The following is a 23,327-nucleotide window of genomic DNA, read 5'->3' as shown; positions in this document are numbered from 1 at the left end:
TGTACCCAAAGGCCATTCCCTTAAGGTGCCCTACCCATCTCCTTCAACTCTTCTAAAACACTAAAATCACTTTTCTGAACATCTCACAAACCATTTGAAAGTGAAAGTCATTCAATAGTGTCCGACTGTGAGCCCATGGACTATACAGTCCATGAATTCTCCAGGTCAGTATAATGGAGTGGGCAGCCTATCCCTTTCTCCATGGGAGCTTCCCGACCCAGGAATCGAACCGGGGTCTCCTGTATTGAAGGTGGATTCTCTACCAACTGAGCTATCAAGGAAGCCCCCCAAACCATTTGCTCTCCTGAAATTCTTTATGCCTACCATCACTATTTTCTTAGCCCTGTTTTGAGTCTTCTCTCATATTCATTAAACAAGTCCACTTCCAAATTCTCTTCCACGGTTAATTGTTCTCACTGCCCATCCTTTATTCCTGAATAAATGTGATAGCCTCCTGGTCAGCTTCTCTATTTTTAATCCAACCTGCTCTGAACAAATACAGTCTCCCTATTTAATGCTTTACAATAGATACCTCAAAGATAAACGTCTCAGTCTGTCAAAGTCCTCCATAAATCAAGCCCAATTTTGTCCCTTTATCCTAGTTCCTGTAATTCACTATTCCTTAATATAATCCTTAATCAGTCTTCTTACTGTTCCCACCTCAGATGCCTCTACCTTAATTTAGCTTGCTTAAGCTTATGAATCACATTCTCTACCAACCCAAAATCTGTGTCCTTTAATGGACCTCCTCCTCCACAAACTTCTCCAACTTTTAGGACTCCACTGCTTAGATTATATACATGTTTGTATATTGCTTTGGGAATATACTGTAATTAAAGTTTTCTAACTCCTGGATTGACTGAACTTTCTATCACTCACAAAGATGTATATCTTCTATGTCCTTAGCATTCTAACCAGCTTTATATTTTTATTTAAGCCAAAGAAAGATCTATGATTTCCAATCATAAAGTTCCATATCTTCCTCAAGAATGCTCAAAATACTAGATAATACCCTATTAATCTCCAACTCTTTTTAATAAAAAGTTTACAAATACTTCATTTCACTAATCTAATTTTTACTTAGCAACAAAAGTTGGAATAAACTCAGGTGATAAATTTGATAACTGAGTTAAATCTTCAAATAGTAATGTTATGAATTCTAAATATACAAGAACCCTATACATAGACATATATAGAAAGGAAATAACAATATACTATTCAAGAAATACCACCTACAGGACTTCCCTGGAGGCACAGTGGATAAAAATGCACCTGCCAGTGCAGGGGACATAGGTTTGATCCCTGAGTCCAGGAAGATCCCACATGCCATGGAGCAAATGAGTTTGTGCACCACAACTACTGAGCCTGTGCTCTGGAACCCTCAAGCCACAACTACTGAAGCCCGCACGCCTAGAACAAGGCGAAGCCACCAAAATGAGAAGCCCCCACTCTCTGCAATTAGAGAAAACCCACACAAAGCAACAATGACCCAGTGCAGCCGAAACTAAATAAAAGAAATACCACCTGCAAAGATAGTCATAAATAGAACAAATGCTGAGGATAAAAATGGTATCTGTATTCATGCTTAACTCTTTAAACAATGCCATGAACAGAACACTGAAGACCTTAAGTTTTCCCATTCAAGAAAAGCTGAATAAGACAGTCGTGACTGCATAACGCAATACTCTTAAATATTATAAACTCAATCTTGGTTACTTACATTCTCTGACCTGTAGTAGAACAGTTCATATTATAAGACCACTTTCCTGCTCTAACAATCTCATTCCACAAATTATTAAAGTTACCATGCAGAACAAACTGCAAGTTTCACACACACACTCACATACTCTAAGAACACACCAAAGGCTAGAGTTTTCTTATCTTTCAGAGTTTATTGTGTACATACACATTTCACAGGTTTTTGCTTTTAAAGTCTGTACACTTCACAAGACAGTACAAACTAGCTACAATCTGCTAGCAAAACATCAGGACATTAACACAGCCCATGATTTTTGCCCTAAAACAGGCAATTGTGCTACTCCAACTCTCTGAGAGAGACTTTCCCAGCTTATATCATGTGGCCCAGGCACCTCCTCTTCTGTAACTTCAACTTCTGAAACTGGGCCACAAGCCCAAGCGTTATCTTTACTTCTGTTTCAGGTTCAGCTCAGTGCAGATACTCTGAGGCTTCACTTTTTCATCTTCATATCTGCTTCAATGGCACAGCGGCGCCCCCTGGTTCCCCCATCCTAGATGACAGGCAGATAAAGAAAGGGAGCGTGAATGAGTTACCTATGACGTAAGGGAGAAGGTGCAACAAGAATGCTGGGGATTTGGTTTTAGGGGGAAAGACGGGGGGAGAATCAACAGAAAAATCCAGGGAATGAGGGGCATTTAATGGTCCTCCCACAGAGTGGGCTAAAAAGCACCTTCGAGTAGTGTGTGAGAAGAAATAACAGGACAGAGTAACTTGCTCCTGCCCTGGGGTCCCACAGAACGACTGAGTCATCCCACCCAGGCCCCAAACAATGTGCAAAGGAACAAGAAGAGTAAAAGATGGGTGTGAGAGCCAGAAAGGGCAGTGGATAGTGAGATTCTTGGCTAACATACCTGTCCAGCTGTTGATCCCTATAAGAAAGGCCTTTCCTGCAGACTGACCCTGGCACTAGTTCCCTAGCACCTCCTGAGTTGTTTTCCATGAGATCAGGACAATCAGAAAGCTTCTTTCCATCTGCTGCTCTCTCCCTGCAGCCCAGCTCCTTCCTCTTGTGCAATACTTTGCTGTCTTCAATAGATAAAAGATTCTATTAACCAGCCTTGCAACAACCAGTCAATTGCTTCGGGATACACAGTCACTGTTGCAGGCCAGTAAGAAAGAATGGAGACTACAGTGTTCTGTCTGTTGTACAGGCTGAGACCTGTAGATAAGATGAGCTAGTGAACACTTTAGCTGGGCCAGGCCACTTTCACATTTCTAATATGCAAGGACTTCTTAGAGCTCATGAACACAAGTTGCCTCTGAGACAACATTAAGTATAAAAATAACACCCTTGCATTTGTATAACACTTTAATTTTTTTTTCCAAGCCAGTTTCACACCTATTATTTCATTTTATCCTCACAACATCCCTGTGAGGTAGGCTGGACAGGTACCTCATTATATTATCTCTATCACACAGATGAGGAAAACAAGGCTCAAGGAGAAAAATCCAGTGAGTTTTAAAATCAGATGGTTTTCTAGGCTGATATCCCTTCATTATATCATGAATTAGTGCCTCATAATGAACACAGTCAAAAGTTTGTTCAAATCAGAGAGGAAAAGAAAGAAGTCTTTAGGTTAGCTTTATTAAGCTTATCTCTAATTCCACCAGCCACTACTAAAGGTAGGGGTCATTGTTACTGAGATCTTTACCTTAAATTTTTCTGGATGTTTATGTATCAGGCATCACTCTTGCAACTTATTATTAGAGGAAAAGGAAAACAAACAAACAAAAAAAACCCATGCGCAAAGTATCTTTTTAAATGCCAGTTAGCAGCTGCTGCTCTGAGCAATCTTCTATTTGTAAAAAAAGAACTGTCAAAAGGTGAAGTCAAGAAATGAGGAGCAGGTGCATCCTAGATCCTTACCAAGAATACCTCATTTCAGTTTAGTGAAGTCTTGAAACAGTCCCTACCCAACCCACACACACACACATGCAGAAAGACAGGAATGCAGAAGAGGCAGTTTCTTATTTGATGACTTGAATAAACAGAAGTTTGAGACATTGCCACAGTCTGCACGTTGGATTTCCCTCTGCCACCCACCCCCAGCAAGAGCTGAATATCTTTGTGGCAACACCACCCCTTGCAGCCATTCAATACTTACAAAGAGAGAGAGAAGGAAGGCAGGAGAGCCCATGGGGACACTGTCCTGTTAGAGGACAAACAAACACTGATCAGGTTCCACAGAAACTCTCAGCTGCAAGCACCCCAAACCTTAGGACAGAGACACAAGCACCACGCACACAAAGACAAAATTTTAAAACTCAAGAATAAGAGGAAAGAGATCCAAAAGCAATCTGGCCATTATGCCTCTGGATTAGGAACTGATGGTCCCCATATGCTACAAGCTAAGTCATTTCTCCCAACTTATGAATACTCTTCCAGAGGAGATAATAATTCATTCACTCAGCTCACAATTTCTCCCATATGACTGAGTTTTTCAGTCACAGCAGGTTTCTTCAATGTCTGATGGGAGCAAACAACTACCATTTTAAGATCTTGATGTCTGTATACCACTGGAATGTAGAAGCCTGGCAGTACCAAGTAGTAACATAAGGTTCCTTGGATGCTTCAGACTTCTATCACTGGAACACTGGCACACATGCTCTTCCTTGGTCTCCTCACCTTCTCTGAAGCATCCTGTTTGCGGGTAGAATCTCTGCCTCGAAGACTTTTAGCACTGATCCCAGACTCAGAGGTTTGCATAATCAACTGTGTGGCCAGGAATTGCTGTAGGGAGAAGAAACAGAGTTGGCCCTAGAGACCTGATCCATCAAGGAAGAACGAAGACACCTGAGCTCTTTGTAAATAGGACTATGGTACCCTTCTGCAAACACCATGCAAATACATCTACTAATTAGAAGTTTAGCACATTAGGTTTTAATTCTTCTTGGGTATGATAAACAATCAGAAAATACCAAATGGCTCTAAGTTTTTGTTGTTGCTAGAATACAGCATCAAAATCTCTATGCTCTAACTGTATAAAACACGGAACTATACTCAGTTATCTTACAGTAACCTATAATGGAAAAGAATTTGAAAAAGAACATATATATTAGGTTGGTGCAAACATAATTGTGGTTTCAGACCATGAATTTTAAACCATTATAACCAGGCTCAAACATATCTTTATTGATCAAAATAGGAACCATTACAATCAACACATTTTTGCCAATGAGAAATAAAGTTTATTTCTGTAGTGTAAAAACTCGTGCTTTGGGATTCAACAAACTCTTGGAGAGCATTTTCTGCCTCCTACTGAATGTGGAAGCATCTTCCCTACGAAAAGTTGTTGAGATGCTTGAAGAAGTGGTAGTCAGTTGGCGAGAGGTCAGGAGAACATGGCAGATGAGGCAAAACTTCATAACCCAATTCGTTCAACTTTTGAAGTGGTGGTTGTGTGATTTGCAGTTGGGCATTGTCATGGATAAGAACTGGGCCCTTTCTATTGACCAATGCCGGCTGCAGGAGTTACAATTTTTGGTGCATCTCATCGATGTGCTGAGCATACTTCTCAGATGTAATGGTTTCACAGGGATTCAGAAAGCTGTAGTGGATTAGACCACCAAACAGTGACCATGACCGGATTTTGGTGCAAGTTCAGCTTTGAGAGGTGCTTTGGAGCTTCTTCTTAGTCCAGCCACTGAGCTGGTTGTCGCCTGCTGTTGGATAAAATCCATTTTTCGTTGCATGCCACAATCCAATCAAGAAATGGCCTGTTGTTGCGTGGAGTAAGAGAAGACAACACTTCAAAACGGCTTTTTTGATTTGCAGTCAGCTCAGGAGGCACCCACTTATCAAGCTTTTTCACCTTTCCAATTTGCTTCAAATTCTGAACAACCATAGAATGGTCGATGTTGAGTTCTTTGGCAACTTCTCATATAGTTGTAAGAGAATCAGCTTCAGTGATGGATCTCAATTGATCATTATCAACTTTCAATGGCCAGCCACTAAGCTCATCTTCAAGGCTCTCATCTCCTTTGCAAAACTTCTTGAACCACCACCGCACTGTATGTTTGTTAGCAATTCTTGGGGCAAACGTGTTGTTGAGGTTGTATATTGTCTCTGCGCCTTATGACCTATTTTGAACTCGAGTAAGAAAATCGCTTGAATTTGCTTTTTGTCTAACATCATTTCCATAGTCTAAAATAAATATAAAACACACGGCAAGTAGTGTCATTAACAAAAAACAAAAAGAAACGTGCATTAAAATGATGTATAACATAATCACATTTATTTAACAAATTTAAGAATGTATTCCAATATCAAATGGCAAAGTTCAATAATGCAAAACTGCAATTACTTTTGCACCAAACTAATATATATATAAAAAACTGAATCAATCTGCTGTCCACTTGAGACTAACACAACACTGTAAATTAACTATACTTCAATTAAACTAGATGAACTGAAGCAACTTAAGTAATCACTAGGTACTAATCACTATCTCTCTGTAGAGACAGACAACATCCCTCTAAGTTCAATACCCAAAGGGTGCCTGGTAATGCAACTACATGATAGAAGTAGGTTCCCTGCAATGAAAAGGGCTGTCTACCATGTACAAACTTTATGTCACTTAAAAATATACATTCACCGTTTTATAAAAATTTTATTGACATATGCCCAAGAAAGGTAGAGTATTTCCTCACAACTCGTTTAGCAAACCAACATGAGAAAACCAACATAAATGCAGCGAGAAGAAAATTGTACTGTGTTCCTGATGGCTATTCCAAGTACAAATCCCAGCACCCCTTCCTAATATCAACACAAATCCTTCTCTTGAATAATTTAAAACACTCAGGATACTCAAAGTACCTGGATCTGCTCCAAAACATCTCGCTGCATTTCTACTGCCATATGATAGACATCGTGGTCTGAGCTATTATACATCACAGCATTCTGGAACATCAGCATAATATCACGCTGAAATTCAGCTGTGCTGCGGATCAGTCCGTTTTCAATGTTTTTCTTAATAGTTGACAAATCCATAGGCCTAAAAAACAGAGCAGGGGAAAAATGGGAGCAGAGAGGGAAAGAGGACTCAACAGGATCTTTGAATATATTATTACCACATACACTTCCTAATATATACTTTCAGTCCCAGCTGCCAAGACTCAAATATAAAGCCCTAAAATAAGTACTTAACCCCCAAACAAGTACTTAACATAAAAACAAAAAGTCAGTCCAGTAAGTATTGAGAAAGGTAATAAAGGGGGTTAATTCTTTTTAGACTCAATGATCTAGTCAATGAAATAATTAGTTTAGTATTCCATCATCCTTACATCAAATAAAATTTGCTTTAAATTTCCTTTCTATAGAAAAGTCCCCTAAGACTGGAAAGCTTACAATTCAGGCCAAGTTAGCAGGCTGAATGGGTCATGGCTTACCTCTGTACAATGCTGTGGTAGCCAGGTGCTATGTCATCTGTAACAGGCTGCAGGAAGACATTGGCATACCTGTCCAAAAAGAATTTGGTGCCAATTACTGACTTTTCCTCCAAGAAGCACAAGTAATGGAATTTGATCTAAAGGGCTGAAGGTTTTAAGAGCCAATGCTACCAGTCATATATAAGCCTATTTAGAGTTTTCTAGTTACCAACAATGAGGAAGAGCAGGAGAAAATGTTCCTATTAACTGGTAAAGCCCACTCACCTATGATTAGCTGCAGCTCTCCATACAAGCATGATGGCTTTCTTCCAGATTTTCTGTGCCTGAATAGCTTCCTGATCCTCACTACAGACAGAGCTGAAATAAAATAGGAGAGTCCCACTTGGTATAAGTCCAAAAAAAAAGGTATAACTATTTATCAAATGTTTGTTCAGGCCAAGAAAGTGAAAATGAGAAAGTAAGACTAAAAAGATCCTCTCCTACTTCTCACCTTCACTGCCTTGACCTCAAAGAAAAAATCGCTAATACTCACAACTGTGAAGAAGCAGGGCTGCTGGGGATGGAGTCTGCCAGTGTGTGGGACTGCAGTGTAGCATTGTGAATGCTAAAGCCATCGTCACTCTCACTCACAGGGGGTTCGTTATCCATTTCTGACAAATAGCCTTCTCCTTGATCTTCTTCCTTAGGCTCCTCTAGGCTTGCCGCTTCACTGACTCCATCCTCCTCCTCATCCTCACCTGGGGCATCCTTAGACATAGTGTGTTCCAGTCAACAAATTGAAAGGAGAACAAAACTATCTAGCAAAGCACATTAAACATGATCTGTCTTTTGGGTTAGATCAGTTCTAGAAAATGGCCTCACACTATTTCCTGACTGAGCCCTCTATCACTTATACTACCATCTACTTACAGATACTGATTGATCAAGTAATTTAGAACCTGGACAAAGAATAAGACCCAGGATCTTTTTAAAAGGAAGAAAAAAAAAGCTACTTACTTAAGACTAAGCTAAGAGGCGTTCCTTCTTTCCCCTTGCTCTTGAGAGGAACTCTGACCCTGGGTACAAATTATCAAAAATAGTTTTTATTTTGTGTCTCATCTGATGGAGCAAGCTCACATCGCATTACTTTAAGTCTGTTTGTTACTACTGCTTTAGTAATTCTAAAAATAAAACTTTGGATGACTTTCTCTGCATAGTAATAATTAATAATCTGATTTCCTATATGCTCTCCCTGGCTCTGTTATCACTACTCACTCCAAATCTTCTGAATGTATCAAAGCTTCTCTGTGCATTATATGCAAAGAAGGGTCTGTGTGATAGCCATAAACTCTTTCAGATAGGAAGCACATGTTGCCACAGTATTCCTACTATGCCTAACTGTCCACTGCAGCTTTTCCCCATGCAACTTCTTAACCAGTCTCATCTCAGAGAATAAAGATGTGAATTTACTGAAATTCATTAAAAAGGTAGTGCTATAGGGAAATCTAGTCACACAGCAAGAGGAATAAAGAAAAGTCTGAAATACCTTTATCTGGCTTCCAAAAATAGTCCCTGATTCTTCTTTCAATGAGTCTGCAGAGGAGAGAAAGACTACCTGAAGATTTTTCCACCTTAGCCCTCCCCTTCCTATGGACAATAATCCCCTGCAGCTCTCCTTTCCATGCTGACCTACTCTATCTCCTCTACTTGCCCACAACCCACAATCCCTCAGAAGCCAAAGCAAATGATTTAAAGTTAGTTACAGAGTACATATTTCCTGGCTTTATTATTTATTTACCTGACATTTCAAACTTGTGCTGAGTCTCTGCCTCTAACGGATCTTCAATGGGATTTGAGACAACATGTGATGGAGACAACATGCTTTCAGGGGATGCCTGAAGACCAAAAAAGAACAAGTACCTTAAGTCCTGGTAAATCGCTATAGCTTCTACTTTATTCTTCAATGATAATAAAACTATACAAGAAATTCTAAGTCTTATCCACGAAATATGATTCTAATGGTCACCTTAAAAGGAACAGGGTTAAGTAAATATATATAGCACTGATCATACCTATGGGCTTTGGACACCAACATGTCAAAACTCAGGAATACCACAGGAAAACCAAAGGCCCAAACTGTCACTTCTTACATAAAGTATAACCCTCTACCCTCTCCCAACCCCCTGCCAAGCCCCTGGTCTTAAATACCTCTGTCTTCACTGCTGTAAGTGGAATCTCATCACCTTTCCTACTGGAAACATCTGCTTCAGTAATTTCTCCCGTTGCTATACTTCTGGGTTCCTCGTCTAAGTCCTGACTCCTGAGTTCTGGTGGCTCCATATTTGTGGTTGGAACAACTCCAGATACGATTTCAGCCCCTGAAATGCCTTGCTCTGGTTCTGCAGGTTCCATTTTGATCTCAACACTGGGCTCCCTGATGTCCACCAGTTCATGGATTCCTTTGCTTTCTGTGTCTTCAAAGTCCAGCCTCTCTTGCTTGACTGTCATCTCTGGTGCAGGGAGAGGTACTGGCTTATCCCGTTCCTGCTGGATAGAGTGCTCCCAGGGGCCAGGCAGTGACTGGGGATCATCATTCTCTTCACAGAATGACAGTGCTGCTTCCACTGCTGCCACATCCAGCACTTCGGGATGATCATCTACCTGTCCCATAATACATACACTGTTGAAGTCACAAAAAGAAGCCCAAGTCCCTCAATTCATTAGCACCCATTGAGATGGTCTGAATCTGAGCTTCTCTCTCCATCTCCTCCAGGTAGAAGAAGCAACCAATGTACAGGTACCTGTCTGGTGCAAACCAGTAGGTTGGGCAGATGACTAGTATGTCAGCATCAAAGGGCTTTGGGACTACAGAGATGGAGATGGGAAGAAGCAGGAGAGCTGTTTATGTAATTCTTACTGCAAGGAGAAGCTTAGAGAGAAGTCTATGTAGGACCCATGAGACATTCCTTGGGGCTTTGCTGAATAGTTACCTTGTCCTCAATGATGGCAATGATGTCCCCAACAGTCTCAAAATCCAGCTCTTCACCTGTGTAAGACACCGCAATATCCATCTTCTCAGCCAGATCTAAATCTTCCTTCCCATCAATGCTGGGAGCCTTTGATCCTCCAGGGGCCTCTGCTACCCCTGATCGGAAACACTCTTCTTTGATAGAATTGATGATCATGGAGATTTCACTGCTATCCATGGAAACAGTCACGGTGTGTGGATCCCCCACAGCCTCCATGGGAACACAGGTGTCAGGCTGACTCACTGAATAACAGGAAAGGAAAACCATCTCAGAAGCTTGTTACCAACTGTGCAACTGGAGATCACAGCAAAGTTTAGACAGATGTCAAGTACCCATACACTTAAGCTCAGTAGAAGTTATCTTACATCTGCCTATGTTTTCTTCTCAGTTTTATCTAGAAAGGTGAGAACACATTCTCAAGCCCACTTGTATGTGTACACTTAGTCCTTTTCACCAATGAATAAATGCCACCCACTTCTTCTCATATCCTTGTTTTTGTAAGGATAAAGATAGTACATATCTACAGAGAACAGAAGCTAATGCTCTTGGTCACCTTTCTCTAAATGAAGCTCAGAATGAAATTTTGGATCTAGCTGCTGCTCAGGGCGTGGGTCAAGGACGCACCTGGAGCTACACTCTCAGAAGTGGAGACAGCCGGAGCAGAGGATGGTGCTGGCAGCGCAGGCATCATGACAATGGTAGCCTGGGATACAGATTCTACAGGGGGTGCCACAAGTTTAACTGGAGGTTCACTGGCAACAGTAGTGAAGGAAGCAAGAGGTGTGGTGAACTGTGTAGGACCAGCTTCTAAAAGCCGGGAAAGAGTGGGAGTACCTAACAAAGAGGCACACAAACGAGGTAAGAAGAAAGCACATGAACAAAAAGCAAATAATAGCCACTTTAAGACTCAACCAAGAAAATTTTTAGTCTCAAAGGATGAAAGCAACTCCTCTGTTAAATAAGCTCATTATCTATATCCTTACTTTTCCAAATCTTACTTAAGATCTTCTGCCAAGTTTGGAATTACTCAAAGCACTAGAATTCACAACTCATATGAAAAATGAGGAGCAATTTAAAAACAAACAAAAACAGTATGAGTAAATCTGTCACTTCCACTGAAGTTAAGCATGCTATAAACCACTCAAATGTAACATCACTCAAACACCAAAATCTAATGTTTGGCATTTTATAAAACTCTTTTTTGCTTTACATTTTCTGCCTCATTTAATTATTACTACATCCTTGAGAAGTATGTATATTGCAGCTTACAAAAGAGAAAATTGAGACTCAAGAGTTAAAGTTATCTATCCAAAGTCACAAACTCAGGGCATAGCAGGCCTGAAACTCGTTAAGTCTAGCATTTTAGTTCCAAATCTTGTTTCCCTATACTATAGTCTCAGGTATCACCCTTCTGTGATCTTGCACCTTGACCATTAAGTTCACTATTCCTAATACAACCTATACCATGTTCATCTAAGATATTCCGTATTTTGAAGATGAAATGGATTTATAATTTTGAGCTCCAAGTGGCTTAAGAGGTAATGCAGCTCCAAGGTTGGGCTTTAAATCTAGGATTCACAGCTGCTTAATAACAAAGGCTAGAAACCAAGGGCAATCAATGCCATGTTCAACACTGCTAAAACAAAGTAGATAACGGAAAAGTAGTGACTTACCTGAGGCAGCAGGGGAGGCTGCAACAGTGCTGGGTGTTTGCTGCATCTCCCCACCATGTATCATGGGAAGGACCCCGCCTACCTCCAGGAGGACACCTGTACTGTTCAGGTGGCCAGAAGCCACAGCCATTTCACTCTCATTGACCTACCAGGGAAGAACAGAGGTGAAGGCTACACTCAAGCTTTCCTTTACTACCACTTCCCAAAAAAAGCTCCAGCAGTTGGCCAAACTTCATGAAACTAAAAGTTAATATCCAAAGAAAATAATTGCAGACCCAGGGGAAACTCTGATTTTCAAATCTTATGGATAAGAGTTCTCTGGAGAAGAGAACCAAAATAATTATGGTTTCAGATACCTCAGGACCCAAGGATACTATCAACTACTTGTTTTGTTGTTAAATTAACGTTTAACTAGGAGATCTCTTCTTCTTTTGAACTTTTTTTCCATGTATATTTTAGGTTATATTTTAGGTCCCGGGCACTCCCTTCCAAGTTACTAAATCACCACAGCTCTCAAACACCCACAGAAGTCTCCATACCAGTCTGGGGCTAGTAGGCAGGAGGCTGCCCTTCTTCAAGAGCTCTGACAGCAGAGGGGAAGGGGGTGGAGTTGCTTTCTGTCCAAGCATCTTTTTCTGGGGTGAATCATCTGTTACTGGGGTCATGGGGGCTTCTAAGGGTGCAGAGCCTGGAGGAAGGGTGTCAGGAATTCCAGGAAACGAGGTGACTGGGGTACTCGGCAAAGTCCCAGGGGTTACCTAAGAGACAACAGAGAACCTTTATCTGACTTCTCAAACTCAGGAAGGTTCCCTACTAATCTGGATGGGTTAGTGTATCGAACTATTACTTTATTAGTCCTGAGTGGAACTGCCTAGAAACCCTCAACCCCTCTTGCTCTTAATCACACCTTTCTCCCCCCCAAATTTTTCTCTTCCACCCACTCAAACCCAAAGTGACTCAATGTTTCCACCCAACTTGCCTTTTTATAAACTCCTTACCCACTACCAATATTGTATTTACAAATAAGTCATCCTATATTTCAGCAAGAATTTCATAAGACCAGTACACTTACAAGTAATTCCTTAACTTAGTCTTTTACCTATTTCTAAAAATGCTTCAAAAGGCTCAATGTTTTTAGGTCCATTCTTATTCTAAAGCACAGAACATGATGAGTCTTCAGCATTCAGACCAAGAGGGGAACTTGTCTCTAAGCCAAAAGTGGTTTCCTCATTACTCAGCTCTCAGCTGGCTTATTGCCCCTTGCTGATCAATTCCTGTGGATGGAAATATACTCACCCCAGAGGTGGCCTCTTCCATAGTGGTTGCAGTCAAGTCCGCAAGTGGATAATCACCTCCAGGGGAGGCAGAATCTATAGGAGAGCGGACCATCACAGTAGGTAACCTCCGAGGGGGTGTTTTTACTGCTTGACGGGCTAGAACATAAAAAAGAATGATTTCTGTCTCAAGATTAAAAAAATAAAACTAGACTCTACTCTGCTATTATACAACAAAAGACAAATAGAGATGTTGTATTACTAAAGCAGTGTTAAGAATATGAATTAGAAAGCTTTCTTTGCAAGTTTTTGGCCTAATTTTTCCTATGAGCAAATTCGTATACCCCAAAGTTTCCTACAGTAGGAAAGTAGTTTAAACATCCCTCAGTATCCTCTACAACAACTTGAGATTCTGCTTTAAACAAAGAAAGACCTTATTGGTTCAGAGCATGCATTCCTAGAGTTATAAATGCTTAAGTTCCTCCCCTTATCCAGTGACTGAGCTATTCTCAATCCTCTTACAGAATCTGACTTCTAAAACCTTGTTTATGTTCAGTAGGTTATTATCAGGTTTTTGTACTTAAAAGAACACAAGGTCTAGTGAGATCTGAATAGAGCTCACTTTCTAAGAGCTTCTTCCTGGACACAAAGGGACACTTTTATTCTGATGAAAGAGAAGATGACAGAGGAAAGTGTGCAAGTAAATTGGAATTAGTGGATTCTGTGTTAACAAATATTTTTCGACTGCCATCAACATGAAGTAATGTACAGTCAACTGCTAATCATTAGGTTCACCTTACCCTGATATGCCGCATCTGTAGCCTTCCTCTTTACTTCAGCCTCCTCTTCCTCCAATTTCTTTTTCCTAAACAGAAAATTAAGGGTTAGGTCCTAGCTGACTCTAGCTCCTCCACAGTTCATAGTGCCCTCACAAGGAAATTTTTTTTTTGCCAGGCTAGCTCTTTTTAGAGGAAAAGCCTAAAAAAAAAAAAAAAAAAACCCAAAAAACCTACAAACTTTATCAGCAAAATACTACCTAACTACCAGTTCTTTACCCCAGCAAACTAGAGCCACTTTTAAGTTAGAACTAAGTTATGTTCTCACAGTGAAATGTTCTACCACATTACCTTCTAAGACTCACCACCCCCTCCCAGCTTCCAGGCCACTCTGCAGCTGTCCCTTTCCAAAAATCTCTCAAGTCTAAAGGGGTGGCAGATGTAGGAAATAAGCCAGATTACTTAAGGAGTAAAAAGGGCAAAAAGAGAAGAAGGAGTATAGATGGAAAAATAATATAACCCACATCGCAATGTCATTGCAAAGTTCATCCAGCCTGCTGTCCATGTGCCCAGCTTGAATTAGCTCTGCATCCCTTTTCAGTCGTCTGTAGGATGAGAGGGGGTAGACTAGGTTTTTTAATCTATTTAAAAATTTCTGACTAGAGTAAGTTAGCCCCACTTGTCTCTCCCAACCATTTTGCATTATCTCTGATAAGTACCTATATTTTTCCTGGGTTTCTTTTATCACTTTCTTTAGTTCCTCAACTCGCTCAGCAGTCAGTTTCCGAACAATGACATCTTCAACAGTTTCTACCACTTCTCCCTTTTCACCCCGTTTCCGTCTATGGAAAATTTAAAAAAAACAAACACACACAGACTTGAATAAGAAGAACATTATTTCTAGTCTCACCTGCTTTCTTTGAGGCTTCTCCACCACCTAACCAAAGATTATTACTATAGTATTTTTACAATTTTACCATACCATAATATAAATAACTTTTTTTTTAAAAAAAGCAGACTTCTACAGTAAATATTCTTCACCAAAGAGATCTGGTTCAAATGCCTGGCTCTGTACTCACTTTGGAGTCTCAGTGGTCTCTAGAAGCTCTGAGTACTGGGAAGCACAATGCTGTGAAAAAAAGTGAAAACATGATGACCAAGCCTAAAAATGGACGACTTTTAAAATTTTCAACATATTACACTAAGGTTTAGACAGGAGAGCTATGTTTAAGGTATGAGTAGCTTCCAGGAGGACAAATTACTTTGCAATCAAATCAGTTCAAAATAATCAATACCATACTACAAATATGTATTTGTATAATACATAATATAAATTCTGGCATGGAATTTGTGTATTTGGGGGAGAGACAAGCTAACAGCCAATATTTACATCTAATATCTACTGAGTAGTTACCATATACATGGCACTGTGCTAAATGTTTTCTAGGTATTATCTCAACAAAATCTTTTAAACAAGCTTGAATCAACTTTTATCTCTATTCTACAAATCAGAAAACTAAGGATCATGGTTCAAAGTTTTAAGTAAAATCATATTAAACCCAGATCTATCTAATGTACAAGACTGGGCTTTTCATTTTTTCACTCTTATGCTACACTGAAAAGGACAGTTTGTAATAGTGTGAGCATACATGGATGGATTGGCAAATACTGAGTAAAAGGAAAAGTATTCTCAACTACTCTTCATGGTTCAAAAGCCTTTTGATTTAAAAGGGCAGGACCTGGTCACGGTGGTCAAAAAGATCATCACAAAAAGTTTACAAATAATAAATGCTGGAGAGGGTATGGAGAAAAGAGAACCCTTTAACACTACTGTTGGAAATGTAAATATAGAAAACAGTACAGCAGTTCCACAAAATATAAAAAATAGAACTATCATGTGATCCAGTAATTCCACTCTGGGGCATATATCTGGAAGAAACTATAATTTGAAAATATATATGCACCTCTATGTTCATAGTAGCACTATTTACAGCAGTCAAGACGTGAAGACAACCTAAATGTCCATCGACAGATGCATGGCTAAAGAAAATGATGTGTGTGTGTGTGTGTGTGTGTGTGTGTGTGTGTGTGTGTGTGTGTGTGTGTGTGTGTGTGTGTGTGTGTGTGTGTGTGTGTGTGTATGCACATAATGTAATATTACTCAGTCATAAAAAAGAATGAAATAATGCCATTTGCAGCAACAAGGACAGAATCAGAGATCATACTAAGCAAAATAAGTCAGAAAGAGAAAGACAAATACCATATGATATCATTTATATATAGACTCTAAACTACAATACAAATGAACATATGTATGAAACAGAAACAGAAACAGATTTCCAGATACAGAGAACAGACTTGTGGTTATTAGGGGGAGGGTGTGGAGGGGAGAAATTAACACATTGTAAATCAAGCTATACTTCAATAAAATTAAAAAAAGAAACAAACATACGAACAAATAAATAGCAAGATGTTGCTGTCATTTAGTTACCAGATTGTGTCAAACTCTTTTGCGACCTGATGAACTGTAGCCCGTCCAGGCTCCTCTGTCCATGGGATTTCCCAGGCAAGAATACTGGAGAGGGTTGCCATTTCCTTCTCCAGGGGTCTTCCCAACCGGGGGTCCAACCCATATCTCCTACATTGGCAGGACGATTCTTTACCGCAGAGCAACCAGGGGAGCCCAAATGAGCAAGATACTTAAAGACAAGAAAATGGGAGTGGTGGAAGGGTTGGGGCGGGGGGGGGCGGGCAGGACATGGAAGGGAACCCACTTTACATCTCAAAAAGTGCTCCAAAAGAACATGTACTTGGGAACTTACTTTTTGAGAGAACCAGTCTGGAGGGCGGCCAGGTTCTGCAAAGGGCTTGATTGCTCTGCTAACTGATACCCTACAAAATGAGAAAAGCATCACACACTAAATTGAAAAAAAAAAGAAAGAGAGAGAGAAGGTATACATCCACGGTTCGAGGTTTAGAGTACAAAATCTGGGGGAAAATACTGCTACTGGGAAACATTCTGGAATACATGACTATGGCAAAGGACACAGCTACTGAAAAGTCATTTTGGAGGGAAAGCATCACTGATAAACAGTTTCCCTACATGATGTATTTCCTGAGTGAAGTGAAGGTATTAGGACCTACACTAAGTTATCATTTCTGTTCATTTGGGAAATTTCTTCTTTGGTTCTCTTAGAAAATATCTGTCTTTTGAGAAGCAATATTCCAGACTCCCAAAAGTTATCTTTTGATCTACTAATACAGTTCCTAAGAAAGTAATATAAGAAAATAATTTCACAAAAGCAGCACCAGGAAGAAGGCATGGACATCCTCCCCCCAATAACCACAAGCGTGCTGATCAGACTGATGAACAGTTAGGTTTTTCCTAAGTCCTGTAACAGCACATTTAACTTATGGAACTTTCCCTCAAGAAAATATTAAACCCATAAAATAACTATGAAATATATGTGGTGATACAGAACATATTTATAACAATATTTACTGAAAAAAAAGACACAAGTTTCTGCTATGATGCACTTATACGATCTTTTAAAAAGCTAAGAGATATAAAGAAAAAAGAAAAGGCGAAAATGAAAACAGACTGAAATGGCTTGAAGCAAGAATGTGAAGGGGCTTCAACGGTGTCTATTTCTTTAAAAAGATCTGAAGGAAACATGACAAAACATTAGGATTTGTTAAATCCAAGTACCAGATACATGGGCAGTCTATATTATTCTGCCTACTTCTCTATGAGGTTGAAGTATCTCACAACTTTAAAAAGAAAACTTTTAAACTCTGTGTTGGGATGATGGTTTCACAGAGTTCTTTTATAAAAAAATTCACTTTAACATTGTTATGTAGACAGCTATCAGCAAAAAATAAAGTTTGATCCATAACAAACTTTCTTTAAATCAAGAAAAGCCTCCAAATCAAGATTTAAATATTTTTTTAAATGTACACAAAAGTACTAGGGGAAAAAAAAAGGAAAGTATTTTATAACCTTGGACTAGGGAAGAACTTTCTAATTCAGTCACAAAATCCAGGAGCTATAAGAGAAAATTTTTAATAAATAAACTATATTTTAAGACCCTTAATGTAAAAATACTACATCAAATAAAGCCAAATAGCACACCAGTTTTTAAAAAATGTACCCCAAGATGTGGATAAATGACTAATCTCCCTAATATATAAGGAGCCACCTTCACCCTCCCCACCCCACCAGTAAAATTAAAGAGAAAGACTAATAGTCAAATAGAAAAAGTGGAAGACAGTTTACAGAAAAGGAAATAAATACAGATGCCTTTTTAACAGAAGATATTTAACTTCACTCATCATAGGACAGATGCAAGTGAAAGATACGAGAACTATTTCAAAGTTTTGATTTTATACTGTCAATGATCAAAAATACCTAACAACACATTCTATGAGCCAAGGCATAGAAAAACAGGTACGACATATCACCAATGGGAGTATAAATTGAAACAAATCTCTGAGTAGGGCAATTGAAATGCTTAACAAATTTTTTTTAACTTACATGTTCTTTGAATCAATAACTCTACTTTCAGTTTGTCTAAGATACAAATCCACACATAACTATACAATGCTATATTTCTATTAGCATATGTCCATCAACAGAGTTCTCGTTAAATAAATTATGGTATATCCATAAAACAGTATCATGCAGCTGTTTAAAAAAGAGCTAGATATTCATATAAGGATGTACAATGATCTATAAGGTATAATACTAAGTAGAAGGGAAAAAAAAGGCAGCAGTGCCAAAGTAAAGTAAAATGTGCATAGTGTATAACCAATTGCATTTATTTTGAGAAAGATCTTTATTTTATTTGCTTTACATAGCAGTAAAAATTACATGTTATACACTGCATAGGTGCATGAGTGCTCAGTTGTGTCCAACTCCTTGAGACCCCATAGACTGTAGCTCATTAGGCTCCTCCATCCATGTAATTTTCCAGGCAAGAATACTGGAGAGGGTAGCCATTTCCTACTCCAGGGCCACTTGTGTTTAAAGAGGAGAGAAAAGGTGGTCCAACAGTTAAGAATCTGTCTGCAAATTCAAAGGACACAGGTTCAATTCCCACTCTGCAAAGATTCCACATGTCATGGGGCAAAGAAGGCCCTGCCTTCAGAGCCCAGACTGCAACAAGAGAAGTCACCACAATGCACACTGCAAGGAAGAGTAGCCTCTGCTCGCAGCAACTATAGAAAGCCCGGGCACAGCAACTAAGACCCAGCGCAGCCAAAAATAAATAAAGTATTTTTTTTTTTTTTAAAAGGAGAGGGAAAAAGAAAATATTTATTTGTTCAAGTATAAAATTTAATGGCAAAAAAAAAAAAAAATTTAATGGCAGAAGAAACACACAAGGAACTGCTAATCCTGGGAGATAAGATACAGACATGTACCATTTTGAATTTTGAACTTTATGTCTTAAGAACCTCCTCAAAACATAAATACAATTTAAAATTTCAAACTTTTACTTAGTGTTCTTAAACTTTTTAAAGAAAAATGTAATAAAATATACATATTGGATTCTGTTTCAATCCAGTTTACCTGATATTTGTATAAAAATGAGTTCAGTTTATATTTGAGTTATATTTAAGTTCAATCTGAGATTCGTCAAATTACCATGCTTTGTTTTGTCGGGGTTTATCAGCTCAAGAATAGCTGCTACCTAGAGTATTCCTCTTTGAAAAGTTATTTGAGAAATACATAGAATTGTAGAAGTGTTACATGTGATCAATACTGGTGCTTTCGTAAACTCATTTGAATGGTTATAGTAGAGATAAACCCTACAAGTGCAAATGTTTATTAAGCAATTTGAACACTTAAGAAAATTAAAAGGTATCTTTAGATACTGAGAGAAAAAAAGGGGAGGAGGGTGGAGAACAAATGTTAAAAATGAGAGTATGTCCTGGTATACAAAAAGATTGGAAAACACACACAGTCCTACTTCCTTGTACTTAAAAGAAATATTCAGTGCCAAGACAAATTCTACAGGGAAAGAATGATCTTTTCAACAAATACTGAATTCTGGGATAGCTGCGTACCTACATGCAAAAGGGTATCCTGCCTTACAATCTACACAAAAATCAGCTCAAAATTGATCAAAGACCTAAATGTGGAGAGTTAAAAGCTCTTTGAATAAAATATAGATGTAAACAGTTTCTTAGCTATGACACCAAAAGCACAAGCAACAGAAGAAAAAAATAAATGTATCAAAACTAAAAACGTCTGTGCTGTAGACAATATTGAGAGATGTCAACCAAAGAAAGACAATACACAAAACAGGTGAAATGTTTACAATTTGTCTAACAAGGGATTTGTGACCAGAATAAAGAATTCTTGAAACTCAATATAAAAATAATCCAAGAGATCTGAGCAGACATTTCTACAAAAAAAGACACACAAATGACTAAAAAGAACATGCAAAGATGCTCACCAACAATGGTCATCAGAGAAAGACAAATTAAAACCACAATACGATACCATTTCACACTCCGAAGTATAGCTATAAACAAAAAGACTAAATGTTTGACAAGAATGCAGAAAAACTGGGTCCCTACTTATTGCTGGTAGGAATGTAAAACGGCGAGGCCACTTTTTAGTTTGAAAACAGTTACTCAAAAAGGTAAATATAAGAATTATAATATGATCCATTGAGAGTCCCTTGGACTGCAAGGAGATCCAACCAGTCCATCCTAAAGGAAATCAGTCCTGAATATTCATTGGAAGGACTGATGTTGAAACTGAAACTCCAATATTTTGGCCACCTGATGTGAAGAGCTGACTCGTTTGAAAAAGACCTAATGCTGGGAAAGATTGAAGGCAGGAGGAGAAGGGGACGACAGAGGATGAGATGGTTGGATGGCATCACCAACTCAATGGACATGAGTTTGAGTAAACTCTGGGAATTGGTAATGGGCAGGGAAGCCTGGCGTGCTGCAGTCCATGGGATCGCGAAGTCGGACATGACTGAGCGACTGAACTGAACTATGATCCACCAATTCCACTATTTCAAGAGAAATGAAAACATGCCTGCACAAAATCTTGTACACAAATGTCCACAGCAGCATTAATTATAATATTCAGGAAAGTAAAAACAACCCAAATGTTCATCAACAAATGAACAAAATGTGGTAAACCCATACAAGGAACTACAATTTCATCAAAACAAAGAATAAAGTACCGATACATACGCCAGCATGAACCTTGAAAGCATTATGCTAAGTGAAAGCCAGCCCCAGAGTACCACAAAGTATATGATTCCATCTATATGACATGATCAGAATAAGCTATAGAGAGACAGAAAGTAGATGAGTGTTTGGTGAGGGAGGCAGAAATGTTAGATAGGTAAAGAGATTTGTAGAGTGATTGCTTAAGGGGTAGATGTTTCTTTCAAGTGTATTTAAAATGTAAAATTAGACTCTAGTGTTGATCCTATTACAGATATACATTAAATTCTGTGAATTTAATAAATTAAATTATATTAATAAGTTTTAATAATTTTAATAAATTAAATTGTGAATATAATTTTATGATATGTGAACTGCATCTCAAGAAGGCTGCTAAACAAATACTGCTTAAAGGTTAACTACTGGAATCCACCGGTATTTACATGAAGAAAAAAAAAAAAACCAACGGTTTCTAATACCCAAGGACGCAGACATCCTAGATACCTTACCAATTTTGATCTCCACTCCTCATGACAGAAGACGCTAAACACAGCTTCTCTCGGATGGACCATGGCTCTGTAGGGCCAGTACTCAAAAGCTTATGTTCTGAAAGGAAAGAAGATTTAGAGACAACCACTGAGACACTAACTCTAAGCCCCAAAGGGAGGATTAAAAGTCTAATACAAAAATGTCCTAACCTGTAAGGACAAAGTGAGCCACTATCACCAAATCTTGATTTTCACCTCTCTAGTAAACACCACCACTAGGATGGTGCCTATTCATTGCATGAGAACTGCACTTGATTATCTAGGAAAACATTTTTCTTTAAATGCCCTGGTTACTCTACCATTTAAAAAAAAAAAAAAAGTCAAGTTAATTTAGGGCAGTTCTTCCAAAAAACCCAGTTTTAAGAATGCTTTATTCCAGGAACTTCCCTGGTGGTCCAGTGGTTAAGTCTGTCTTTTTCACTAGAAGGGACGTGGGTTCCATGATCCTGCCTACCACCAACCTCCCCGCCCCGCCCTGGCCCAAAAAAAAAAAAAAAGAATGCTTTATTCCAAAGTGGACCCCAGGCCTTATTTCCCAGGATTCCGAGCGGCCAACCCCCCCCCCACTGCCCCGCCTCCTTCTTAGCATAAACTTGTTTACTTCTCTGTTATACCCATTCCCCTCAAGCTGTTAGGCCTTAAAGATCTTCTCAGTCCCTGAAACGGGGGGAAATGGCTGAGATACACGAAATGCGTTTTTTCCCTAGTGGCAGAAAAAGCTCACGATTAACATGCCCCACTTCTCTGTGAGTGCAGGCCTCAAAAATGTTCGTCAGAAAATGACTCCTTGGGACCCCGGCCATTCCACATGGCTCACAGTATCTCTGTCCGCACGCCGGAGCCTCTAAGGCACCTTTTTCCCCCTCTCACCCCGCAGAGCCGACAAACATACAAGAATTCTCTTGGGCTGCTTCTCTTAAAGCTCCGCCGTCTTGCACACCACAACTAGACAGGAGCACTCCTCGCGGCAACTAGAGAATAGTCCACGGGAAGCGACGAAGACCCAGCGCAGCCAATAAATAAAGTAAAAATTTACGAACAAAAAAAGTCCGCGGCCTTACTAAAAATGTAAGACTTCACGCTTCTGGGGCCTCAACCCCCAACCACTGGCCTTAACAGCGCCGCTCGAGCCCAAGTCTCTGACGGCTGTGGGTTCTCAGGTAAATCATTGCTTCTACTCCCTGAGAGTGTGACAAATCTGTTGCCTGGCCTTGGTTCTACAAACACCTTCCACGCAACAGCAAGGCGAATACTTACTGCCCGTTCCCGTCGCCATCTTGGCCCCGATGTCTCCAACCCCCGAAGGAAGATTTCTGGCAGAATTGAAGCCCAAGGAACTCTGGGAAATAGAGTTCCAGCGTTTATTCGCGGTGCGTCCTGGGAAATGTAGTCCCCTCTCCCTACTCTAGGATGAACTAGCGCCCAAAATCAGGTATTCTTGTGAGTTCCTGGGAAGGAATGTGCGAAAGAACAGAGAATGGTGGCTGAAGCCTTACGATTTCCTTCAGGCTTCTTAGAAAATAAATGCCTAGGATTCAAGAAAAACTGATAAACCGAAGTTCCAGTTGACCCAGCTCCAAAATCCGACAGTTGGTAACCCGTCCCACATTTGAGCAGAGAGGTCAAGCCGAAGAAAACCGTTTCCGGGTTTCGCCCGCCCCCTTGCACTGATTGGTAGGTGCAAGCTTCACTATCTGATTGGCCGAACGA

At 39.5% G+C, this 23,327-nt stretch overlaps 1 protein-coding gene across 6 annotated transcripts; it reads right to left on the bottom strand.

Annotated features, from left to right (window-relative positions):
* Nucleotides 1-1,872: 1,872 nt before the first annotated feature.
* Nucleotides 1,873-23,230, bottom strand: BRD8 (bromodomain containing 8). 6 transcript variants are annotated; one of them, XM_043465406.1, is made up of 22 exons: nt 22,875-23,228; nt 21,579-21,675; nt 16,701-16,770; nt 14,958-15,007; nt 14,598-14,720; nt 14,403-14,483; nt 13,903-13,967; nt 13,125-13,261; nt 12,368-12,586; nt 11,829-11,973; nt 10,780-10,989; nt 10,117-10,397; nt 9,335-9,787; nt 8,925-9,021; nt 8,673-8,719; nt 7,680-7,894; nt 7,412-7,504; nt 7,148-7,216; nt 6,576-6,753; nt 4,386-4,490; nt 3,865-3,909; nt 1,873-2,249 (listed from the first exon to the last, which is right to left on the bottom strand). In XM_043465406.1, exons 1-22 carry the CDS (start codon nt 22,891-22,893, stop codon nt 2,190-2,192), a joined length of 2,859 nt encoding a protein of 952 aa, XP_043321341.1. In that variant the 5' UTR covers nt 22,894-23,228; the 3' UTR covers nt 1,873-2,189. The 6 variants fall into 6 exon arrangements, with proteins under 6 accessions (XP_043321341.1, XP_043321342.1, XP_043321345.1 ...); XM_043465407.1 differs by lacking the exon at nt 3,865-3,909 and having other exon boundaries at nt 22,875-23,229; XM_043465410.1 differs by lacking the exon at nt 12,368-12,586 and having other exon boundaries at nt 22,875-23,229.
* Nucleotides 23,231-23,327: the final 97 nt, after the last annotated feature.

Source organism: Cervus canadensis, chromosome 4, assembly GCF_019320065.1.
Source record: "Cervus canadensis isolate Bull #8, Minnesota chromosome 4, ASM1932006v1, whole genome shotgun sequence".
Taxonomy (NCBI): domain Eukaryota; kingdom Metazoa; phylum Chordata; class Mammalia; order Artiodactyla; family Cervidae; genus Cervus; species Cervus canadensis.
The sequence above is the reverse complement of the archived record's forward strand: the minus strand, read 5'-3'. Positions and strand labels throughout refer to the sequence as shown.